Consider the following 22,379-nt stretch of genomic DNA (forward strand, 5'->3'; position numbering starts at 1 on the left):
ACCTTGCTCTCTTTTGGCCTAATCTGATGATTTGCTGTTTTTTTTTTTGGGTCCGTGACATCTCCTTCTCGTTCAGGGACGCTAACTACGCCCTTGATTTTCAGGCACAAGGGCAGGGCGATATCCAAACCACTGGAACCTTCTACGCTGGCATTTTTCTCACCTCTTCAAAAGGCCTGAAGGAGTAATGAGGGGGTTTTGCGGGGGTGGGTGGTGGCTCTGGTAAATATAGGGCCTTGCCATGGTGAGGAGTGAGGTCTGAAGGAGGTTTCACATTCACAACAGGCTGTAATAAAAGAGAAGAGCTCTTTTTTCAGTGCGGGGAAGGGTGAGGCACACTTAATTAAGACAGAGATGCTTAAACCGCCAGTGAAAACACACAGCTGAGAAAAGAAAAGTGGGCCGGCGGGCAGGGGAAGAAAGGGGAAATTTTAGACTGAGGATTGGATAACGCTGGGGCTCCATTGTACGACAGCTCTTCCTTTACCGTTAAGTACTTTCCAGGTCTGTTCTGTTTAGACAAGTGATAAAAAAAAGCAGCAGAAAGAGACAAAAACCAGGACAGAAATTCTGAAGTCCTCAAAAGGAAAAAGGGCTTCGGAGGTAAAAGGAGAAACACAGCTTTCACTGAAATAAATAACACTTATATCCTTTCAGATATCGAGTTTTGCAGACGCTGAAGTGAAAGAGTTCAGTTTATGTTGGCTTTCAGTAAAACAAAAAAAAAAAAGTTTCACTCAGTGCAAAACTTTAAAGAAGCGACCAGCGAGATGTTTCCCATTTGACGACACCACTCGGACTTCTTAGCTGCCAGCACAAACCCCCGATCCAATATTAATGTTCTCTGTTGAACAGATTTCAAATGCCTGACTGAAGCTGTCAGAGGCTGCTCTTAATCTGTGAACGTCAAATTTATTCTTACTTAGGAACGATTTTGCGCGGCTGCTCGCGTCCAGAAAACATTTGTTTTGCAACGTATTTAAAAAAAAATAAATTAAAGCAACACTGCTGAACCTTCCTCTCCACGGCGAGATCAACAGATTGAGCCTCTTCATTTTATTTTTAAAAGTAGAGGGCAGTGCTGACTCTGTTGAAGCTCTGAACAAACCAACTCAAAGAGGTCCTTGTGACAACCGTTACGAAAGGTCGCCAAACAGACGCCGGCCGTCATTGTGATAATGGCGTGTGATTTCTCTCTTCCAAGTGCCGCCGCATAACAACACATCAACAAAGGACGGATTTAAATACACAATCTATGACCAGCATCCACCCTGCAAATTAGCACCTATAATTACTGCTGGAAACATGACTAAGCGCTTGTGATGTTTTAATTCAAAAGCTCCCGTCAGCATCGTGTTTATCTCGTCCACAATGGCCTCTTTTGCATCTGACCACTGATGTCGCCGTTCCCAATCACATCACATTCAGACATGTCCACCTCTGCTGGGGCTTAGTGCGCTGAAAAGGCCTCCGCAGGGCTTCAAAACAAAGAATTAGGACCACGTATATCCAACAGCCAGAGTCAGAGCGATTCAGAGCACGGCCCGAAAACGGCCCAGACTTGAGCTGTGTGAGTGAAAATGCTTTTTTTTTTTTTTTTTAAGAGCAGTGGAGCCGCTCCGCACAAAGCTGTGGGATTAGAGTGATTCTGTCCAAGCCCAAAGTCAACAGTAACTGCACCAACGAGGCAGAGAGGCTGACCTGGTTCAGATTAGCTGCTGCTGGACGTAAGAACACCAACCTGTGCATAAAAAAAACAAACAAGCAGACAAACAAACAAACAAAAAGGTTTCTGACCATTATTTTGGGTTTTCTTTTTTTGTCTGATTTAGTTATTTTTTACGTTTTCCATGAGAAAGAGATGTTTTTGGCTTTTACCAACACAGATTCTGATATCACAGAGAAAATTTATTCCCACATTAAAATACAACAATAATAAGCAGTAGTGTGCAACTTGTGGACTAAAACTGGGATATTCTGAGATATTCTGATTCCACATCATCATCACACATCACAACAGGCTGTTCCTCAGGTGAGTGTACAAAAAAAACTTCTGTGGTTCTGTTGTGCTTGTCATCTCTTATTTTAAAAGAAACAAGTTTTTTTAAACACGGTGAGATTTAATTTTTTCCTCCTCCGACACGTAAATCCGTGCGAATGGTGAAGCGCCACGCAGCAGCGGCAGCCCCTCCTTCCCCCTCAACATACTGACCCACAATTCATCTCTGCTGCTGCGCTCTATAAATAGACAGAGATTTAACCTACAGCGAGCCGAGAGAGGGAGAGAGGGTGGGAAAGAATGAAGGAGCAGTGTGGAAGCATAAGGAGGGATGAGAGCAGAAAGGTCTACCAGCTCTGCGTCTGATCGTCGGGTTGTATCGTTCCCGCAGACGAACCGCGTATCTGACAGCGATATGGATTGGCGGCGATGTTCAAAAGGTCTGTGAGCCGTCAACAGCCACAGGAAGTCACGTCCATCTGTCCTCCAGCCAAATTAGTTACAGAGCAGCTTGTTTTTGTGGCCCCGCAGGTTCATAGCATTCGCTACAGGCAGGAATTATGGGGGAAACGTCCTCTTCTCGTATAAAGAGGACAAAGTAACGAGCAAACAGTTAGCATCAAGGTTAAATGATGCATGACACAAAGATTTGGCATGCAACTACATTTATATTTTAATTTCTCCTTGATCTATTAAATGAACAAATGAATTCATACTCTGATACAACTAAAGCCCAAAGAATAATCAGGTTTATTGCGTTTATCGTCTCAGCAGGATGTTTCTATAAACAGCCTGCACATTAACATCTGTTACGTGTTAAATACGATTTGATTATTCTGTACATGAATATGGGCAAGATAGTTTTGTGCATTAAGGCGTTTGGATTATTGGTTTATTTTTGAGTCTCTCAGAGGCAGCACATAATACCTGATAACCAACGTTAGATCAGCCGAATAAAACTAAACGGAGACTCAAAAGTAGTTGTGGAGTTCTGGAACGACACGCAGGATTACTGCGCCATGTGACTGCAACAGGATGGCTGTTTTACTGCTTCAGATTACAAGAAACAGTCGACGCCACAGCGTGAACAACCAGGAAGACAAAGAAAAGTGTCCACCGCTGTGCTGTCTGATAATCCTCGCAGCCTGGCTCTTCTCATCTGACAACACAAACCCTGCTACAGGGCCTGGTATGATTTATTTAGCCGGCGAGGGGAGAGTTGGGATTACAAGAAAGGAGGAGAAGAATGGAGAGGCAGGAGAAGGAGAGACAGAGTCCAGCCAAACCGCAGGAAATCCAGCTCAGGTGGGTTTGCACCAGGCTTGCATCATCCACTCCGCATCTGCTCTGGTTGGTTTTCAACCTCAGGAATGATGTCACCCTCTTGCCTTTCGTGCTCCCGCCTCAACCAACATGGCACGACAGGAGAGACAGGCCCTACTGGGACCGTCGTGTCCGACAGCAGACGACAGCAGACCTCAGTCAGGACAGAGTCATTCCGGGAAGGAAATCCAGAAAATGGGACGATGTTGACTGAAATCTGAGCATCCTGAGGAAAATGTATCTGTGGTTTACAGGGATGAATATTTAAAGGAGTGGTTCTCAGGTCTTTTCACATTAAGGTCCCTTAAGCTGACGTAAAGTCGATCTCAGAACCGGATCAGATCGGATTTTACCACATAAATGTTTTATTACAGAAAGTGTTCAAAACACCGACCAAAATAGTCTGTCGTCATATTTCAGTGAAAATAAATGACTCCCCCTTTTTCCTGAGAATCCTCTAAAGGACCCACGTTAACAGCCTGATTTAAAGCACATTCGTCAGAGCAAGCAGGCCCCCGAAGACCTGAACTCAAATCCAGATTCTGTCACAGGTGGAACTAAAAGATACAGAACTAAGACAGAGCTGTTATTTTCTTACTCTGTCAGTCTCCCAGTTTTTGAATCACAGATTAAAATTTATTTGGTGTAAACAAACAAACACGCAGAGCAGAATTAACAAAAGACTAAAAACACAACAAAGTCAATCTTGTCGAGACAAAGAGTCACAATTTGGTGAGACGTGAGGCTGAAACACCCAAATAACCCCCCCAGTTTACAACAACACAACACGGGACACACACTGCGGGTCACGGCATCACAACCTCTCGACCCCGACAGAAAGAAAAAGTCTGAAGGCGTTAGTTAACCTTTTCCTGTCCGAGACCTGCAGAGCTCATCAGCTGAGTAACCAGAAATAACCCGCAATCCCAGCATGCCTCACAAGTTACCATGGGACCCAACAACAGGGGGGAGGAGGGGAGGGGGGAGGGGGACACTAGGGGTTAAATCACAGGGCGGGGGAGGGGGAGGAAGGGTAACGACCCTCGGAAGATGGTCAGAGAAGGAGAGAGCGAGGGCCGAGTGATTTCACCGCACAGCTATGTCTCCATAATAAAAGATGAACAATAAGCCCTTTAGCTTGACTGAGAGATTTACAGTGTGTGTGTGTGTGTGTGTGTGTGTGTGTGTGTGTGTGTTTTATGACTAGGCAGATCCAGGTCTTTTATTTTGTCCTTTACACTGTGCCAGACTTCAATTGATGTTTTCACTGCTTGTAAATATGTACGCACACACACACACATATAATAAAGACACACAAACACACACACTTTCCCTTGCAGTCATGTCAAGTCAAGTCGAGTTTATTTCAGGTGCCAGAAATCACATGTTTGTGTGTCAGGTATTTATGGTCTGTACGACGCACAACAGGCTGATTTCAGTAACAAACACAACACGTGACACTAAATAACACTAAAATCAGCTTTTCTTTTTGTTATCTCTGTAATCTGTGGAGACGGCAGACACACACTCACTGGCCTGCGTGACAAACAGCTCTCTGATGGTCAGCGGGTTATTTTCTGAGCGTTTCTTTGGCTTTTGGTGACGGCCCAGACAGCAGTAGGTCGAATTACTGCATGTAGGACAAAGTGCACGCAGTGAAGTCCTCCACACCCACCAGGACCAGGACTCACCATCGATAGCAAAGAGAAAGGTCCGAGGACAGAGGACAGACAGGGAGACGTCAGAAATGTAAACTAAACAGCATCATCATCATACGAGATTGACTCCGACTCGAATATTAATTCATCATCAGTCAACCTGCTGGGAATAAAAACCGGGCGGGGATGAGATATGCATTTCATTCCTCATTAATTTAAATCCTTTTCACATCGTTAGAAACATTAACTGTTCTATTACGGCGTTTATTGCAAAAGAAATTTTTTGTGAACTTTTTCATGCCGCTGTGCGTTTCTGTGAATGAATCCTGAGTGTCTGAGACAGGAGCTCAGACAGCATTTGTGGCCGAGGGATCTATCAGGAGAGATATTAGGAGGGGGGGGAAGTTATTTCCAAAAGGGCAGCAAAGACACAATCACACACACACTGAGGTGAACTTCATCTGCAGAGTTACACAACGCGCCTTCCTTCTGGCTCTGCAGTTCGACTAAACTTGAACTCATTTTTATCTACACCTCAAGTTGCATGTCGATTATCAAGTTTGAACGTTTTATTTTTCTAAATTTGGATAAAGACATATCAACTGAAAACCCGAATCCCGGCGTTATCCTGATATAATAAATATACACTGTTGGAATATCAAATTTTGTGTTTTGACCCTTTTAACGCACTTCGTTTTTCTGGGACACATCTCATGCATACTTGCAGGTGCAGCCGTCGGTGTTAACCACAGAAATGCCCGGACTTGTTCTTCAGGTTGGTGGCATGTCGGAGAGGTTTAAAGAAACAGGAAGAAAGGTGGTCCTGGATCAAGTGTTTCCAAGTAGCTGAAGCCGACTGTTTCTGCAGTTCACTGATCACTGAAAGCCTCGAGCTGTCTTTCTTTTCCTTTCCTATTTCTTTTTTTCACCTGCAGGTAAACAGACGCTCAACAAAAAAAATAAAAATAAAAAATAAGCTCCGGCTTTCTCAAGTATCTTATAGGTTTTTGTGACATTCTGGGAAATGATGATTCTCCAGAGTTTCACCTTGAAGTCGAGGTGGACGGCTGAGCAGCTGCGCTGAGGAAGATTTCCAGAGCAGCAAATCTGCAAAAAGCAGCACATCCATTCAGACGTCCAAGGTTTAGGTTTTACACACAGCATGAGCCACACGAGGCTTCCAGAGGAAACTCTACAGTCACAAGACTATCTGCAGGATCCGGATAAAGACAGAGTCATTTTCTGAGAGCAGTTACAGATAAATTCAGCCTGATCCAGTTTCTTTTTTCTGGAAAAACACAAAATAAAACATGAACCTGCGACAGAGCTCCACCTCTCCTACAGGACATAACAGAAGTCACCCAGAGGATCTGCTTGTACACTGATTTAAGCAGTTTTAACTGCATGTGCATCGGGTAATTGTACAATTAAGAAAAAGTGCTAAAGATTTTCGAGCACTATCAGTTTACAAAAGAAACAACAGGAACCTGATTATTGAAGGAGACATTAAATCTCTGCACATAACAGCTGATTTTTGCAGGATCCCCCTTTTTTTTTTTTTTATAAATCGAGCACCGTGTTGCACAGATAAACACTTTCCAAACTCGTCTCCACGGCAACCTGGTGAACGGAGGGAGGGTGGGCGAGCGGGCGGTGATCTGCAGGCTGTTAATAAAACAGCGAGGCTGTTACTGCCAGATCTGACCCCACAGTCCACAGTAACCCGTGTACCAGAGCAACAAGCATCCAACAGTCAGAACGCAACAACAACAAAATAAAAGCTGCTTCTTCACAGACTGTGCCTGCCAAGAGCACAGACACGCCACATGAGATGGGTGTGGAAACAACAGTGAGCGAAGTGCGTGTTTGTGTGAGACGAGCAGAAATACAAAAAAAATAAATAAAAAAAATAAGGCCTCCGAATACACAACGTGAAAATTACTGGCTGCGAGTCGACTGGAGTTTCTTTATCGATATCGATATCCAATTATTTTGATTTTGATGAGGCAGGATTTGCACAAGCCCGATGAACCCAGAATCATAAGATCTGGCTCCTTTTCATCCTCTGAGATGATTCTGACCTCCATATTACCAAAAAAAAAAAAAAAAAGAAAGAAAGAGTCAGCCTGTTTCTTTAACAACACAAACTCCTGCTTCTCTCTTGCTGCACAAGCAACTTCTGTAGCGTGTCTGATTTTCTGTTTCTGCCTGGTAACACAAACTGTCCTGTGTTTGTGAAGCGTTGTGAGGTTTTTCCACTCGTCAGCAGAGAGAAAACCTATCTACATTATATTTCCTTTGGCTGACGGACTCTTTCTCCTTCTCAGCTTATGAATAAAGCCTTTCAAATACACAATGTCAACATCATTAATATGAATTGTGAAAATAAAGAGCTGATATAAAGATAAGAATCAATCTGACAGAAGCGAACCTGATTGATTCATTATGTTATTTAACGGCTTCAGAGGATTCATATACAAAATGATATTTGTGGCTTTAACTGTGTTTCTCCTGACTGAAGCATGTGTGTGTGTTTTCAAACGCCTCAGTGCTTCTGGGAGTTTGCACAGAGTCTGCCCGGCTACAGGAGGAAGTGCTTTCAGAAACTCTGGGCCAATCACAGGCCCGAGCTGCGGTCAGCTGGCGGAGGCTCATCGCTGTGGTCCAACCACGCGGCGGGGTTTGCTGTCAGGTGACCGCTCGGGGCAGATCGCAGCGTTTTGAAGCAGATGAAAACAAAAGCAAATGAGGCCGTCGGTCATCCCGGCCAGCTGCCTCGCTCAGCGCACGGCTGAAAGAAGCCACAGAAGTCCATGAAAGAAAAACAGGATCAATTGTCGCTACGGCAACAAGTGCGTGTGTGTTGTGTTGTGTTGAAGAGAAAGAGCCTGACAGTGACTGAAAGTCAGGAGAAGAGAGAGAAGAAGAAGTTTATAAGATTTATAAATCTTTAAAAAAAATATAAAAAAATCAAAAAAAGCCACTTTAACTGATGATGTTTTTGTTTTTGGAGTCAATTTGCTGATTTATTAATAAATTAATTTATCAAGCAAAAACAGCAGCAGTTACACAGTCACAGCCTCTCCAGTGATGATGAAGTATGATGAAGTAAACTGGACGGGCTGCGATACAATTAATCAGCTAGTTGTGAAAATAATGATGATCATGAAAATGATAAATAAGAACAATTTTTTTTTCTTCAGCGTCTTTATGTTCTACTCTCTAAATCTTTCATCAATCTGTTCTACAAAAAAGCGAATTCTATTAAAAATGAGATTATAATTTAGAAATTTGATGAATTCAGCCTCTTAAACTTGAGGCTTTGCTGCTCATCACACTTCAAAATGAGCTGATTTGTTTGTTGTTTTTTTTTTTTTTCGACGGATGAAAACTGAACAATCTGATGGCGTCGGCTCAGACCGTGAAAATGAAATATTAGCTGCCTCTTCACCTGAAACATGACTCTGCAACTGCCTGACCGATTTTACACCGGACAACGATTTTTGGCTCCTGTTGAAGGAAATATGAGAACAATTCCAGAATTGTGTTTGGTTTTGTTTTGTTTTGTTTTTTTGCCCACTTTACAGACAAATCACAGACACACAACAGCATGAACTGCAACACAAACTTGTCTCTCACTTCAACAAAATGCTGTCACTTAAGACATCACTTAAGCTTGTACCCAGGACACACAAGACACACAAGACAAGACACACACAGGACAACAACCCCCACGAGAGCAGCTTTGTTTTCCTTCTCCAGATGGCCACCATACAGTAACCCCCCCCGAAACACACACACACAGAGTCCACCTGTTTGAACCAGAAAAGCTCAGACAGCCCAACAACTGTCATTAAGAAGATGGGCCAGGCGCTGAGAGTTGGCCAGTGTGCGTGTGTGTGTGTGTGTGTGTGTGTGTCTGTCAGAGATGGGGGGTGTAATAAGCCCCTGGGTTGTGCCCGTTATCTGGCGGGGCAGTCGGTCCACTTCTGATTCAGGGCCACATTCAAAGTTGTGTTGGACTGAACTGATCGCTCTGAACTGTGTTCAAAGTCGTCATGATGGTCGTGGTGTCGGTGAAAAAGAAGGAGAAATGCCCGCACTGGTGTCGGACACGGTCAGTGAAGGAAAAAGGAAACGGCGACACAAATAAGTACACAACAAAATGACCGCCGAAGAAATGTAAACTTCCAAACTGAAGTGTAGAAACCAGCTGCCTGTGTCTGATATTTTAAACCCAGATCGACAACCAGCAGCGGTTGAACATCGTGACAAACGTATGACATGATGATGGACTGTGATGTCAGAGTGACCCTGACCTTTGACCTTCAACCTTTGCCCGCTGAAATTTACTCAGTTCATCCTCAAACGAGTCCAAACCAGTGTGTGTCCCAAAATTTAAAGAAATTCCTTCACAACGTTCCTGGCAGAAAACCATCACCCCCGCCCCCCCATCCACCCACCCCCTCCTCGACTGCAGCCATTTTGGTTTTTAACAGAGAAGCATTCTGGGAGTTTTATCAGACAGAGCAGAACACAGATAACAGAATGAAGGGGCTGTTGTATGAAATGCTCTCCAGTGCTGTGGAAAATCAATACGGGTGGAGTCATGGGAAGGAAGGGGGGGGGGCATGAAACCCACGGAGAGACCCAGGATGATGCTTTGACCTCAGAAAGACGTGGGGGCGGACTGAAAGACTCATTAAAGACAAATGTGACACAATGAGTAAACGTCTTCAGCTGCTTTACTAAATCTAATTTTCTTGCCACGTACTCTGAGATTGGAACGATGATAAATCAATACAGAAATACATGTCGCAGACTCAGCACTGACATATTTTCAAAACATACTTCTTTAAATCCAGAAGCAGCACAGTTTCTCTCTACATGTCAGCACTCATCCTGCAGTTCCTGCTCCATTGCTTTGTTTTGTCGGTTTACAGTTTATTTTATTTATTTTTACCAGGACTAAATCTGATCCCAGAAGAAGGTTTATATTAGAGCTGGCTTGATCTAATATCTTAGAATGAGCATGAGATTAATTTAACAGAACAGCATTAAAAGAACCCCCCCCCCCCATCTCTCCCTTTTTAGGCATGCAGCAGAAGCTATGGGGGCTTGAGGTCATATAAAAACACAAAAAGTTCTCTAAGAGCCAGTTTGGTTTGGCCAAAACAGCAGAAATGTTAAAATTTTCCTATAGAAGACATTTTAAAAAACGTGAGCTGCTCCAGGCCCAGACATGAAGCTTATACACTCCTAAAAACAGAATTCTGAGTATTATTTTAACATTCTGCTGAAGGAGCCTCCTGAATCTTAAACACCAGAGTCCTTCGTGTCAGGATGCTGGGTGTTACGTGGTGTCAGCTTATGACATCCGACAGATTTCTTCCTTTCTCATTTTGCTGATGAACCATTTTTTCTGAAACTAACTGAAGTTTTCCTGCTGTTTCTCCATCTGGGCCTCCGCTCTGGTCACATGGATGAGGAGGATTCAGAGGCTGCGGCTTGTCAGCAGTTACGGGGCATCGCTGACTTAACATACGGAAAATATTAAGCAAGTTGACACAAAACAAAACTGGTGCGGCTGTAGAATCTTGCAGAAGCACACGTGTGAAGCTGAAGCTGAATTGTTGTCTGGGTGCTGGTGAGTGCAGCAGTGCAACAGAAGGGCAAACACAAAAGGATGTCTGTCTCTAATGGGAGACATAATCAACCAAATAAACTACTAATCGCCTTCTGTCATACAACAGCTTCTTCCCACCGAGAGACAACCCGCCAGTTAAAACCAGGGAGCAGGCAGACTGAGAAACTCAACATCTCTCACCTGAAGGGAGAGAAGTTTTCATTTCCATCTATAAAAAAACCTACAGGCTGTAATCTGCAACGTGTTTTTCTCCAAAATAACATTTCAGTCGGGAGCTACGACGAGAGAAGCAGACGAGATCCTTTATGTGGCCAAATGAAATTTCAGGACATGTTTCGCTGTTGCAACTGCAGTAAATCTCTCTTCCTCAGAAAACCATATCTAAGCAACACATTACACAAACAGACAGCTAATACTCCCAGTCCCCTCAGACACGTGTTCGCCCTCTCTGAATCCATCGCTCCGCCCCACGCCCCGTTAACACACACTGTAGATGAGCTTATTAGACAACATCCTTTACAGAAAGCAGCAGACACAAAACCACTCTAATGCAAAAAGGCAATAATATACTATAATATTTGAAATACACATATTTCAAATATTGTCCCTTTATATATAAATAAAAACAAAGAGAAATTTGCGCCCAGACAGACGAGCAGCTGTTGAATGATATTAACTGCGTTGTTGTTTAGTTTGGTTATTACCTCTTCTTCCTCTCAGCATGTGCTGCCTCCTGCTGAGAGATAACAGCCGCCGCGTGCCTGACCATCAAACCCCCCACCTTCAAACTCCTCCCGCCCCATGGAGGCGTGTGACCGGGGTCGAGGAGGGGGGACGCTCAGAAGAAACGCCCCTCCTCCACCGATCTCACTGGAACCCATCCCCTCGTTCCCAACGGGCTTTTCCTCCATCACTTCATCCCGACACCTCCGGCCTCGCTCTCTTCATCCTGACCTTTGCATTCCACATCGAGGATGGGCCTTAAAACATTTAGAGACGATCTTTTTCCATCCTCAACCAGGTTCAGGGCTGGGCCCGACAGTCCGGGGGGGGGGGGGGCAGAGAGCTCTTCTTCTCTCCACAAAAGTCCCCTGATCCTCAGTTGGTGCAGCACAAACTCGCAGACTTCATTCCATCATGAAGAGTTCAAAATAAATAACTACAAATTTATCTCCCACCTATTTAGGTGAACAGTTTGTCACAAAAAATGTCAAATGCTTGATGTGAAAATTCTTTTCCACTATTTTTCCACTATGTTAATTAGAAGGTAAACTAGATTTAACATGTTGCGGTTGGACGTCTCCACCAGCAAGTGAAGTCTGTGGGTTCTTCCGTCTGTTCTGTCAGTAAGATGTCAACGTGAAGATTAACATCACATCATCTTGTCCTATTAGACATTATTATCAAATTATGTCAAGAGCGACGTGTAAATTCTTGTGACGTCACAGTGAGCTTGACCTTTGACCCACTTCCTTCAGACTCTTAATACTCTAATACTCTTCAAACATTACTTCTGGAAATCAGTGCTGTGTTCAAGTGAGCACAAAGAAACTGGGGGTATAAAGAGAGGGAGAGTCAGAGTCTCCAAATCGGATGAAGGTGTCTCTCTTGATCTTCGGCCAGTTGTGCAAGAACTGGAGCAGATGTGTGACTGAAATGAGCCAGCAAATATGGAACAAAACGCCGCCGATGTATGATTGTACCTACAGAGAGTCACCAGCTGCACAGTCACAGCATCAGTCCACAAAGTGAGCATCAAAGAACATGACCCAGATTCTGTCGGAGGCTCAGACTTATTTTTAGCTTTACGGTAGCTAGCAGGCAGAGCTGGTCACTGCTAACAGCCTGCTAACAATTAACAACGACATGAGGAAATTACTGTGTGCAAGTAAAGAAAAACACAACTACATGTTTATTATTCTATGGCATGATTCTGCTTCGTTCGCTTTAGATTCCCGTCAGCAAACTCCAACTTTTCTGACAAGACTAATAAACAGACTGAATAATCATCTACCACCGTTATCAAGTTGTTGTGAATTGGTCCTATAAAAGAGCGAACCCTGTGAGAACTTGTTGAACCAGTTTGAAGTGAACTTGAAGCTGGAAGAAATGACTTTTGTGTTTGTGCGTTTGTTTTGTAACACAAAACAACACGACCTCATCTTGATAAAATAAAATGGCTCCACTTCTTCTGTGTGGAAAGGTCACAGTGGAGACTACAGTAGCTTTGGCAGCAAAGAAAAGTTCCCAGTGGAGACGCAGCCTGTTTCGCCGCTGCCGCCGCCACAGCCATCGTTGTTGTAGGTTGCAGCCGCGCTTCACTTCCTGTGCCGTGAAAGGTCACAGCAAACATTCCAGTTTGAATAGCCGGAAGGTCGGTGAGCCAGCTTTGCATGAGTCTATTCCTTCTGACAGCTTTGTAGTTCCTCCACTCTACAGAGCCGGGCCGGACTATAAATAGCTCCTTATTGAGCTGGATTAGCAGAGAACAATAGAAATGTAAGCAGTGTATGATTGCGGGATTTTTTTACTTTTACTTCTAAATTGTATTTAATAATTTGTGAAAAATGGGTGATCAGTTGGCTAACCACAAATTAAACTCACAGTAAATTCAAAGCCATTTTAGAAACAAGAATGCAAATAATTTGCTAAGTGTGTATATGAGGCCATACATTGTCAGCTCATATAATAATTGGATGTTTATGTGTTTAATTTAAGTTGAATTTCATTTTCCTGCAGGATGTTAATGTTTTCTGGTGGCTGCATTCGTATTACCTAGTTCAAGATCCAGGATTCAAACCAAGACCAGTGTTGTCCTAACAGGCCTGATACATTAACTAGCTTTGCCCATGTTTTGGTTCCACGTGCAGATCCACAGGAAGTGCAGCAGAAACTTCCTCTTGTCCAGTTAGACGTGGAAGCGTCTGACAGATCGAGCATGCTTTCGTGGAAGCGCTGCGCTGCATTTCCTGAGCTACCTGAAGTGATGGCAGGATGCTGGTGGAGAGCCACACCCTGCTTCACTTTGTCGGCAACTGAAGATGAAACAACTATCCTTCCCGTTACAAAATCAGGGCCAAGACAGCGGAAGAAATTAAAAAAAAAAAAAAAGCTCTGAGTTGCTGTTGCGAATAATCATAAGAAGAAAAAAAAATCTCCTTCCAAATCTACCCCATCACATCTGCTCGTCCTTCTCTTCGCCGGTTTGAAGTCATTACCTTTGTTTTGTTTTGTGTTTTTTTGGAAAACTACTCTTCAAGTATTTCTATATATTGATATAAATGTGTACATAATACGTTCAGCGATTGGAAGAAGTATAACGATACGATGTCGGGGTTAATCAATTGAAAATAAACCAACAAATGATCATAAATAATCACTTGATTTGTGTGTGAACGTGAGCATTTGTTCCTTTCATGTTAATGTAAACTGAAGATTCTGGAAAAGAGTGATGTGTATTTTGTCAGTATAAGCAGAAAGTTTGTGACGTTAATTCACCCAATGATAGAACTGTTCTCAGCTGTATTTACATACTATAAACTGCTGAGCCATTTCATGCAGATTATGTGACAGAGCAACAGGAAGAGGACGGTGGTTTTTATAATCTGGCAATCACACCAAAGTCACCAACTTCCCCTCAGCGCACTGATGACTTCCACCGTCTCACTACTTCCTCACCAACACCCGCATACCTCAGACGCATCAACTCAATTTGAGAAATAAAAAAAAAAAAAACAACAGAAAAAAAAAGAAAAAAGAAATAAATCAGAATTTGAATTGTTTACTCGTTTAAAGTGGAGAGCAGCCCAACTGAAACAAGCTGTGGTTTGGAGGAGGAAAAGAAAAAGAGTCATAAACAGGTTGAACCATTTCCTCAGAGGGGGGAGATTCCCAGCCCCACATGCAGAGTGCGGTCTTAACCCAGAGTTTGAAAAATTCCTTTTGCCTCTCGTTTAATTCTCCCCCTTTACCTCCCCCTGTTTAACGGGAACAGAAACACTGCGACCCCTGACCCTTTTACTTCAGCTCACTGCTAATGAAGTTCAGGTTGTTAGCTGTTTGAGTTTGCTCTTGTTTGTTGTTGTTGTTGTTGATTTATATAACTTCTATGACTGACCTGCATTCATTCATCTATTTTACAGAAATTCCAGTTCTCCTCGGATGTCTTTTCTACCATTTTGTTGCTTTAAAAGGAATAATGTGTGAGACAGATAAAAAAGACAAGAGAGTGGCAGAGAAATATGTTTTCTCCTTCACAGTGCGTTACCTCAGTTTGATTCTTTGAAACGTCGATATGTACGTCTCCAAACAATGTGGGGGTGATGCATCCAGGCCCTTTTTTTTTTAGCAACAGACCAAAAATACTGTAGTGATTAAAGGGTGTGGGCATCTCTCTCTCTCTCGTGGTTCCTCCTTTTTTCAATGTGTCACCACCTCTCTCTCTCTTCCTATCCCCAAACTTCTCTCCTATTCTATTTTCCATCCCAACAGCTGTTGTCAGCACACACAGCTGCAACGAGCCTCGCTCAGTCACACTCTGCAAGAATTTGCCAGCTCAACCAATCGCTCTGTGTTGATCAAGTGCACATGTGCAGACCCCGACCCCCTTGCATACATTTTTTTTTTTCAGCGAGATGTTTGCGAGGCTGGCTCAGCAGACGGAGCTTCAGCCCATCCTCGCTCATACTCGCATGGCACACGTGGTTGTGATTCACTGAATCCTGAGGAACTAAACTCAAAATGTCAAGGTTAATTTATGTTCTGGTGCATCTGAGCATTTCCACAACCATTTGTCCACCCTCGCCACTTTAATGAAACATTTACAGTCAGCGTCATCCTCCCCCAAGCAAAAAAAAAAAAAAAAAAAAAAAAAAAAAAAAAAAACACAAAAAAAGCTAACAATTGGAAAAAAAACTCAAACAAAATCAAGATGTGATCTCGGCTGTATTGTTTTCTCCCAGCAGCAAAAAAAAAGTACGCCCAAACATACCCCAACCATCGTCACCGCGCTTAATTATAAAGGAGACATGTCTTTGTACACACTGTGAGGTAACAGCTGAGCAGACTTTCACAGACTCGCCTCGGGACCGGCCGGAGCGTCCAGGACTTACATTCCCAACTGAAAGCGACTCGCTCTGAGCTGCCAGTCACTTGTGTGATGCTCTGAGGCAAAGAGTCGGTCCTCCGGACTCTGACACCTCATCGTGTGTGTCGCGGGTTAGAAAAGCCTCTCTAAATATAAATACAGTCCAGGTGTCCGCACACTGCTCCTCCCACTTCTGTTTGGCTGTTTTTCTTCGATCATCATGAGAGTACTTGTGAGTTTACAGCAGAGTGACGTCCAAACAGCTGTGACTCACTGTCCTAATTTTGCTGCGGAGGCTCAGGTGAGTAAGATCCCCCTTCAGCTCTGCTTTCTCAGACGCCACTCGAAGGCCTAAAATGGTTCCTCATATATACTTTATGGCTTCCTGGAGGAGGGCACGCTGTATTTTATTCACTTTGGGTTATGTTTACCACCAGCCTCCGTCTGCAAACTGAAGACTGAGAGCTATTTCAAGTTATGCAAGAAGCAAAGTAAAGCTCAAAGTGCTTTCTGCATATTGTCTGCACATGTCTGAGAGGCTCCACGGGCTTGGATGCATTTAAGATTTTTAAAACAACCCCACACACCCTGCAGGGCAATTATTCCCCTTTGTGCGTAGAGGTAATTGCGATTTTGTATTTCCACATCACATTGTGACCCCTTTCAGACCACCATTTAGAGCTCAGGGCCCGCAGCAGTAGAGAAGATGGAGATCTGTCGCTTTCACAACGTTTACTTCAAAAAAGGTGTTCTCATCACAAAGCGACACCTCCGCTACACCGGTATCACACAGGAGTCGGCTTATCTGGCATCAACATCCAACTGCTCATCTCATTTTTCCCGAAGTGACCTCGATAACAGTTCTGTAAACTCTTTAACCCGGACTTCACCAACTCTATCACACGGCCAGTGTGTTGATCTAGCCTTGCACCACAAACTGCAAGTCAAGGTGTTTCACGTGGATGTGTTCCAACGGGGGCTTTGGAAAAGGCTGCAACACAACACACAACGGGTCTATTTTCCAACCGCATGCAAATGAGAGTGAATGAAAGTTAAGACACGGCTCCGACTCCCAGACTGAGGTGGGCAAAATGTCTGCCTGTGGGACGGTTGCAGGTCATAACCGTCGCCACCTTCCGTCTAACCTGACATTAACACCGCTTTCCTGCAGCAGGCGCCAGCTCAGAAACGCTAAAATCTCTAGGATAAAAGAAAAACTACCCCAAACAAACAAACATATGCAGCGTCACGGTCTCAGTGAGCCACATATAACCACGAAACACACATCTCTCCGCACAGCAGGAAAGATGTGATTGATTTCAGAGTGGAGAGACCCAGCAGCTGGAGTCTGGTCCTGTTTCCTCTGCTCTCATTTCTACCAGGCAACAGCAGGATGATGTCGCCGCCTGATTCTCATCTCTGATGGGCTGCAGAGTCACCGGGTCTACATCAGATGTCTTTCCCACTGAATGTGTGTGTGTGTGTGTCTAGGCCTATCCCTGTAAATGCAGCACAGAGCCACTCCAGCAGAAGGCCTGCCGGGCAATGGTGTGCACAAATCCGCAATGAAACACCGCCCACCCAATGGCGCACAAGTCAGTCGGAGTGGTGGAGGCTGTGGGGCAGGGATGGGGTTGGACCGAGCAACGCCTGCAGGATGCAAGGAATATTTTTCAGGGGTGTGGATGAGAGGAAGGGGGTGATGGACGGAGGCAGGGAGGGAGGTGGGACCTCTTGGGGATAAAAAAAAAAAAGGTGTAGCTGGGATGACGTTTGAATCAGTGAAATAGATAATAATAGTAATAATTAATGGAGGAGTGGATGGGAAGAAGGGAGAGGCCAAAACGCTATCGGAGAGATAATCCAGTCCCAAGTGGAGGAGGGTGTTGGTGGTGAAGGTGGGGGGGTCAGAAACGCGTGTTTGTGCTTTAACACACACACACACACACACACACGGAGGGAGGATTAACACCAACCTTGTAGACTTGTCCATAGGTGCCATTTCCGACCACTTCCACCAACTCGAAAATCCCGGCAGGATCCTGTATTCAGAAAACAAAAACACAACAGACGCTCCGGTGAATTTCGTTCCCGGCGGGGTGCGTTCGGTGAGGGAGCCGGCTGCGCCCGGACGGCCCGGCCTCCCTTTTCCCGGCGGATATAAAGACAAAGAGAAGCCGCCGCAGGGCCGTGTCACCACCACCACCACCACCAACAACAACACAACAACAACAGCACTGCTCCTCTTTCCTCCTGCAGACACACACTCACCCGCAGGGATGCCAGATCTATATCCACCAGACTTTTGGCCGGAGAGTCGTTCGCCATGTTTAGTTTAGAAAAAGGGGCTCAACGAGCGGAACAAAAAGCGCCTTTCTGCTTCTCCTTCAGGCGGACGGAGCGCGTCTCATCCTCGGCCGCCTTCTTGGTGTTATTTTTATTATGTTTAATCCCGCTGGAGATGGTTTTCTGTCCCTCTTTGTAATCCCAGTCAGAGCTCCATACCGACCGACTGCCGGAGCCCAGCCTGCTCTCCCTCTCCCTCTCTCTCTCTCTCTCTCTGTCTGACTGAATGTCTCTCTGCCACTATTCTCCGCCCTCTCGCCCTTGCAGTCTCTCTCTCTCTCTCTCTCTCTCTCTCTCTCTCTCTGTCTTTAATCCCCGCCCATCAGAGACAGCCCCATGACTTTTAGGGTTGTTTGCCCTAACCCCGCCCCTCACCCCGCCCTCCGTGATGAATATAAAAGATTTATTTAATAATTGATGTAATTATTTACTTCTGGTCTATAAATTGAAGCTCCTTAAATTTGTATTCTATTTGAAGACCATGGAGGTCAGCAAAAGCAGTCACAGTGTATTGAAGTCTATGGGAAACCGCGCCAACACCTCACCTCATTTATTAGCTTATTCGTAAACTTTTTCCTGATGAGGTGATGGCCTCTAGTTGGAGGTATTCTTCGACATAACGTTATATTTGAGAGCTCCACCCTGCACGCCTCCTCAGCTTCACCCGCTCGGAGGTCAACCCCCGTGACGTTACCCCCGAAGAGTCAGCCATCTTGGCACTGCCTGATGCCTCTGGTTAGCATCGCTAACAAACCTGCACATCTGGCCTAAAAGCCAACAAACCAACAAAGCTTAATTCATTTGGAAGCTAATTTGTGAGTTAACGAGCTAAGCTAACACAGTTGGTGTTAATTCGCACTAATCTCTGCTGTAAACTTCAGCGTTTTAACACAGAAGTTAGAGGACACGGGCTCGGACTTTGATGAACTGCAGCTTTCGATTTGATTCTGATTATCAACCAAACGTTAATCAGACCACCTTTAGTTCCACTTTTCATTTAAATGCTCTTAACTCTTCACAGTAGGATGATAAAGATATAAGTAGAATTCACACTAAACAGAAATACTCCCAAGTACAAGTACAGCAAATTACAACATCTAAATATGTATGAATCTTTTCTCTTTGCTTTCTCCTTCTCTCCCAGCGTTTGCATCTGTCCTTTGTCGCCCCATCAGACAGATACACAGCGATGAGAGCATGTCAGATGGAAAACTGGTAAATATTTTAGCACCACCCTCGCTGATGTGCCGCTCTGTTGAAGGGTTTGATATCCACCCGGGCTGGATTATATCCAGCTGCAATCACTCATCCACCTGTCAGCTGCGCCGCCTGACTCTGATTAGTCCTCATACTAACAGAACAAGTGACACATGCTGATAACAAACTGTGTCACGTGCTGCTGATGTTCTGCTTTCCAAGTCAAGCTCTCGGTGGGTTTGTTGAGTGCCTTGTTTTTATGGAAGCAGTGTGGATACAATTTTTTAGATTTACAGCCACACTGCTGGTGCAGGTGTCTGCAGGTGACGTGGGTCAGTCAACTGACATATCTCAACAACTGTTGGATGCTGGTGCACACATTCGTCATTCCCTCAGACTAACTACTTCGTTTAGTGATCGGTGACACCTTTTAGTGCCAGTTTCAGGGTTTATATTTTTTTGCCCCTGAGCGCATGTGTTGGATTACTTTGCCTGACTCATTAATTTTCTCAACTTTAGATGATCAAGCATCATCATCAGCTGAAGACTTCAGTTTGTTCAATACTTTAGTTTAATGATTAAAAACCAGTCAAATCTAAGATGATGAGCGCCAGTCCAGCATGTTAGCATTATCATTCCAAGACGAGAGGCAAGATTTAAATTGTTCACAAAACAGCAACAGTTAATTTGCTTCTCGATTCTTAAGCAACAGATCTCCTCTGTTTCCCATAAATCTTCTTCTCTTTGTGCTTTTATTTTCTTGTTCACAGAAGTGTGCACATGCCTCTCTCTAGAGGAACGTTACTATTGCCAGTTAATGATGGTGGTTAAATGCAGATGTTACAGCTTATTCCATTGCCTCACTCATTTTAATTTCACTATCCACAAAAATGGCAGAGTTGAACATCTGTTGGCACAAAGAGAAACCACAGGACTCAGGAGCCATTAAAGCAGCTGGAGATGGACATTTTTACTGTGCTGTTATATCATAATTTTATGCAAAAGGAGGGGAAACTCTTCATCTACAACAACTAACTAGAAGAAATTTAACAAAAGAATTCACTTTTCTAGTATAACGTTCTTCCCAAAATGCTAATTTGGCTTAGAAACACTCCGTAAGAGCACATAAAGACAAAGGAAATGATAGAAATAACCAGATACTTCAGATGGTATTAATTGTTTTGTGCAATTTAGCCAGTTAATCTGTGAAAAATAGCTGCTGCATCACACGTCATGTGATGCCCACCGGGTGTGCCCTGCTTTCATGTGTTATCTATAGCAGGGATATTTCCAGAATATTAGGCTGTATGGAAATCTAAATTAGTGGGTTTATTCTTGACCTGGAAAAAAAAACAGTTGGCTTGAATGTTCAGAGCGAAGTTACGCTGCACAGTCTGATCACTTTCGAAGGTCAGTGTTTATACTATAAACAGTATATATGTGTTTGCTGTTTTCAATTTCCTTACATTTTCTTTTTTTCATCTTTATTAATCACGGTACATTTTTAAGGCCAAATTCAGGCCAACTTCACTTCGTCAGAACCAGCCAGATTGTATTAAGGTGCCGTTTTTAATAATGAATGAAACTCTACATGACGTCAATTCTTGTTTTTTTGCAAAATAATTTTTTTCCAAGTTCACCTTCCATAATTATTCAGCCATGGATTCTAAGCCTTTTTTCTTTAATAAAGGCTACAGGGTGCTGGGATACAAAGAAAGTAGAGAAGGTCCTGGCAGATCAGTTTGTCAGCCATTATGGAAGTAAATACCACATAGCTCATTGTGTTGAACTACTCAATGAAATAAAAGTGTTATAGGGCAGGCGTGTGTGTGAGAACTTTCTAACAATGTAACTGGCCTGGCCAAACCTGAAATTAGCAGTGTTGCCTTGTAATCTCAGTTAGACACCTACTTCTATTGATACACTCCGTTGGTGTGTCTTTGTCAGCTGTCAGAGGTGATGTGTGTCCACACGAGTATGTTGTAATATAAAACCACATTTCTGGCACTACTCCAGCAGTTTCTTCATTCATATTCCTACGCTAACTTGTCTCCTTTAATCTTCATTGTAAAAAAAAAAAAAAAAAAAGATTTCAATGGCAAATAGCAACACAATTTATATGGCAATATACAAAGAAACTGTGGCGGTGGGACATGGGCAACACATAGTTTGAGTCCAGAACTTCCATTGTGTGTCATTGTGCGTTCACGTGTCTGAGGCTCCTTGTTTGGATGAACCAAACACTGTGTGTTTACCTTTGATATGCAACTGCTTCCTCCTTTTGGCTGTGTGTGTGTGTGTGTGTGTGTGTGAGACCATCATATAAAGGCGCTGAGTAAGAGCTGCAGCACAGTGTTGAATAGGTATTAGTGAAGCTGGAATATCAGGTTGGTTTCCGTGCCACAGTTGATATTTAGAAAACTCTCTAGGCCCCCGAGCAAAGCCACACAATTGTCTTCATCTCAGGTGCAGCTTGCCAGGACAGAAGGTGTGTGAATGAAAAACAGGGCGGTGCTTGAAAACAGTCAGCATTCGCTGTACAAACAGAAGGTGAGCCGCTGACATTTGGAGGAAACAGAGTATCGATGGCACTGACCTGAATTACACCGTTGAAGTTTAACCTTTCCCCTCGTACTGATACATTTCCCAGCTGGAAGCTCAGACATCCTGTTACTGGTTTGTCAACCCTTAAACACACATAAACTCTCTGAGCCTCCAGCAACAGTCACTGACTGGTAAATCAAATTCAGCGTGATGACATCACATGGAGCAAATGGCGTTCAGGCAATGTTTACCTGCGGGCAGGTGATGGTCACATTTACAGATGCAGTTTCTGTGTGCGTGTCCCGGCTAAAAAAGAAAATCATAACCTCACCCACAATCCCACATGTTCTGATGATGGACTGCTCAGGTCTGATGAGCAGCATGAGTGTGTGAAAATAATGTGGGTTATTTATGAGCTGTCAAAAACAAATAGGACGTGTTGTGTACAGATTTGTAAATTGTGTTGCTGGAAAACAGTGAGCATTATTTGTCTTCCTTTCTGAAGCCGCGTGAACTCAATGCCCCCTCAGTTCTTCTCACCGACTATCAGACAGCTCCTCCTTGTGGCCCACACGTGTT

At 43.9% G+C, this 22,379-nt stretch overlaps 1 protein-coding gene across 3 annotated transcripts in view; it reads right to left on the minus strand.

Moving 5' to 3' along the window:
• The window catches only part of LOC115035266 (mitogen-activated protein kinase kinase kinase kinase 4-like), a 65,254-nt gene extending 47,006 nt beyond the window's left edge, over positions 1-18,248 (minus strand). For all 3 annotated transcript variants that reach the window (XM_029493012.1, XM_029493013.1, XM_029493011.1), the window contains exons 1-2: positions 17,985-18,248; positions 17,690-17,755 (exon numbers count right to left, since the gene is read on the minus strand). In XM_029493012.1, the coding sequence (XP_029348872.1) occupies positions 17,690-17,755; positions 17,985-18,041 (123 nt within the window). In that variant the 5' untranslated portion in view covers positions 18,042-18,248. The remainder of the gene's footprint in view (positions 1-17,689; positions 17,756-17,984) is intronic.
• Positions 18,249-22,379: the final 4,131 nt, after the last annotated feature.

The sequence above is a fragment of the Echeneis naucrates genome, chromosome 21 (assembly GCF_900963305.1).
Source record: "Echeneis naucrates chromosome 21, fEcheNa1.1, whole genome shotgun sequence".
NCBI classification, from domain to species: Eukaryota; Metazoa; Chordata; class Actinopteri; order Carangiformes; family Echeneidae; genus Echeneis; species Echeneis naucrates.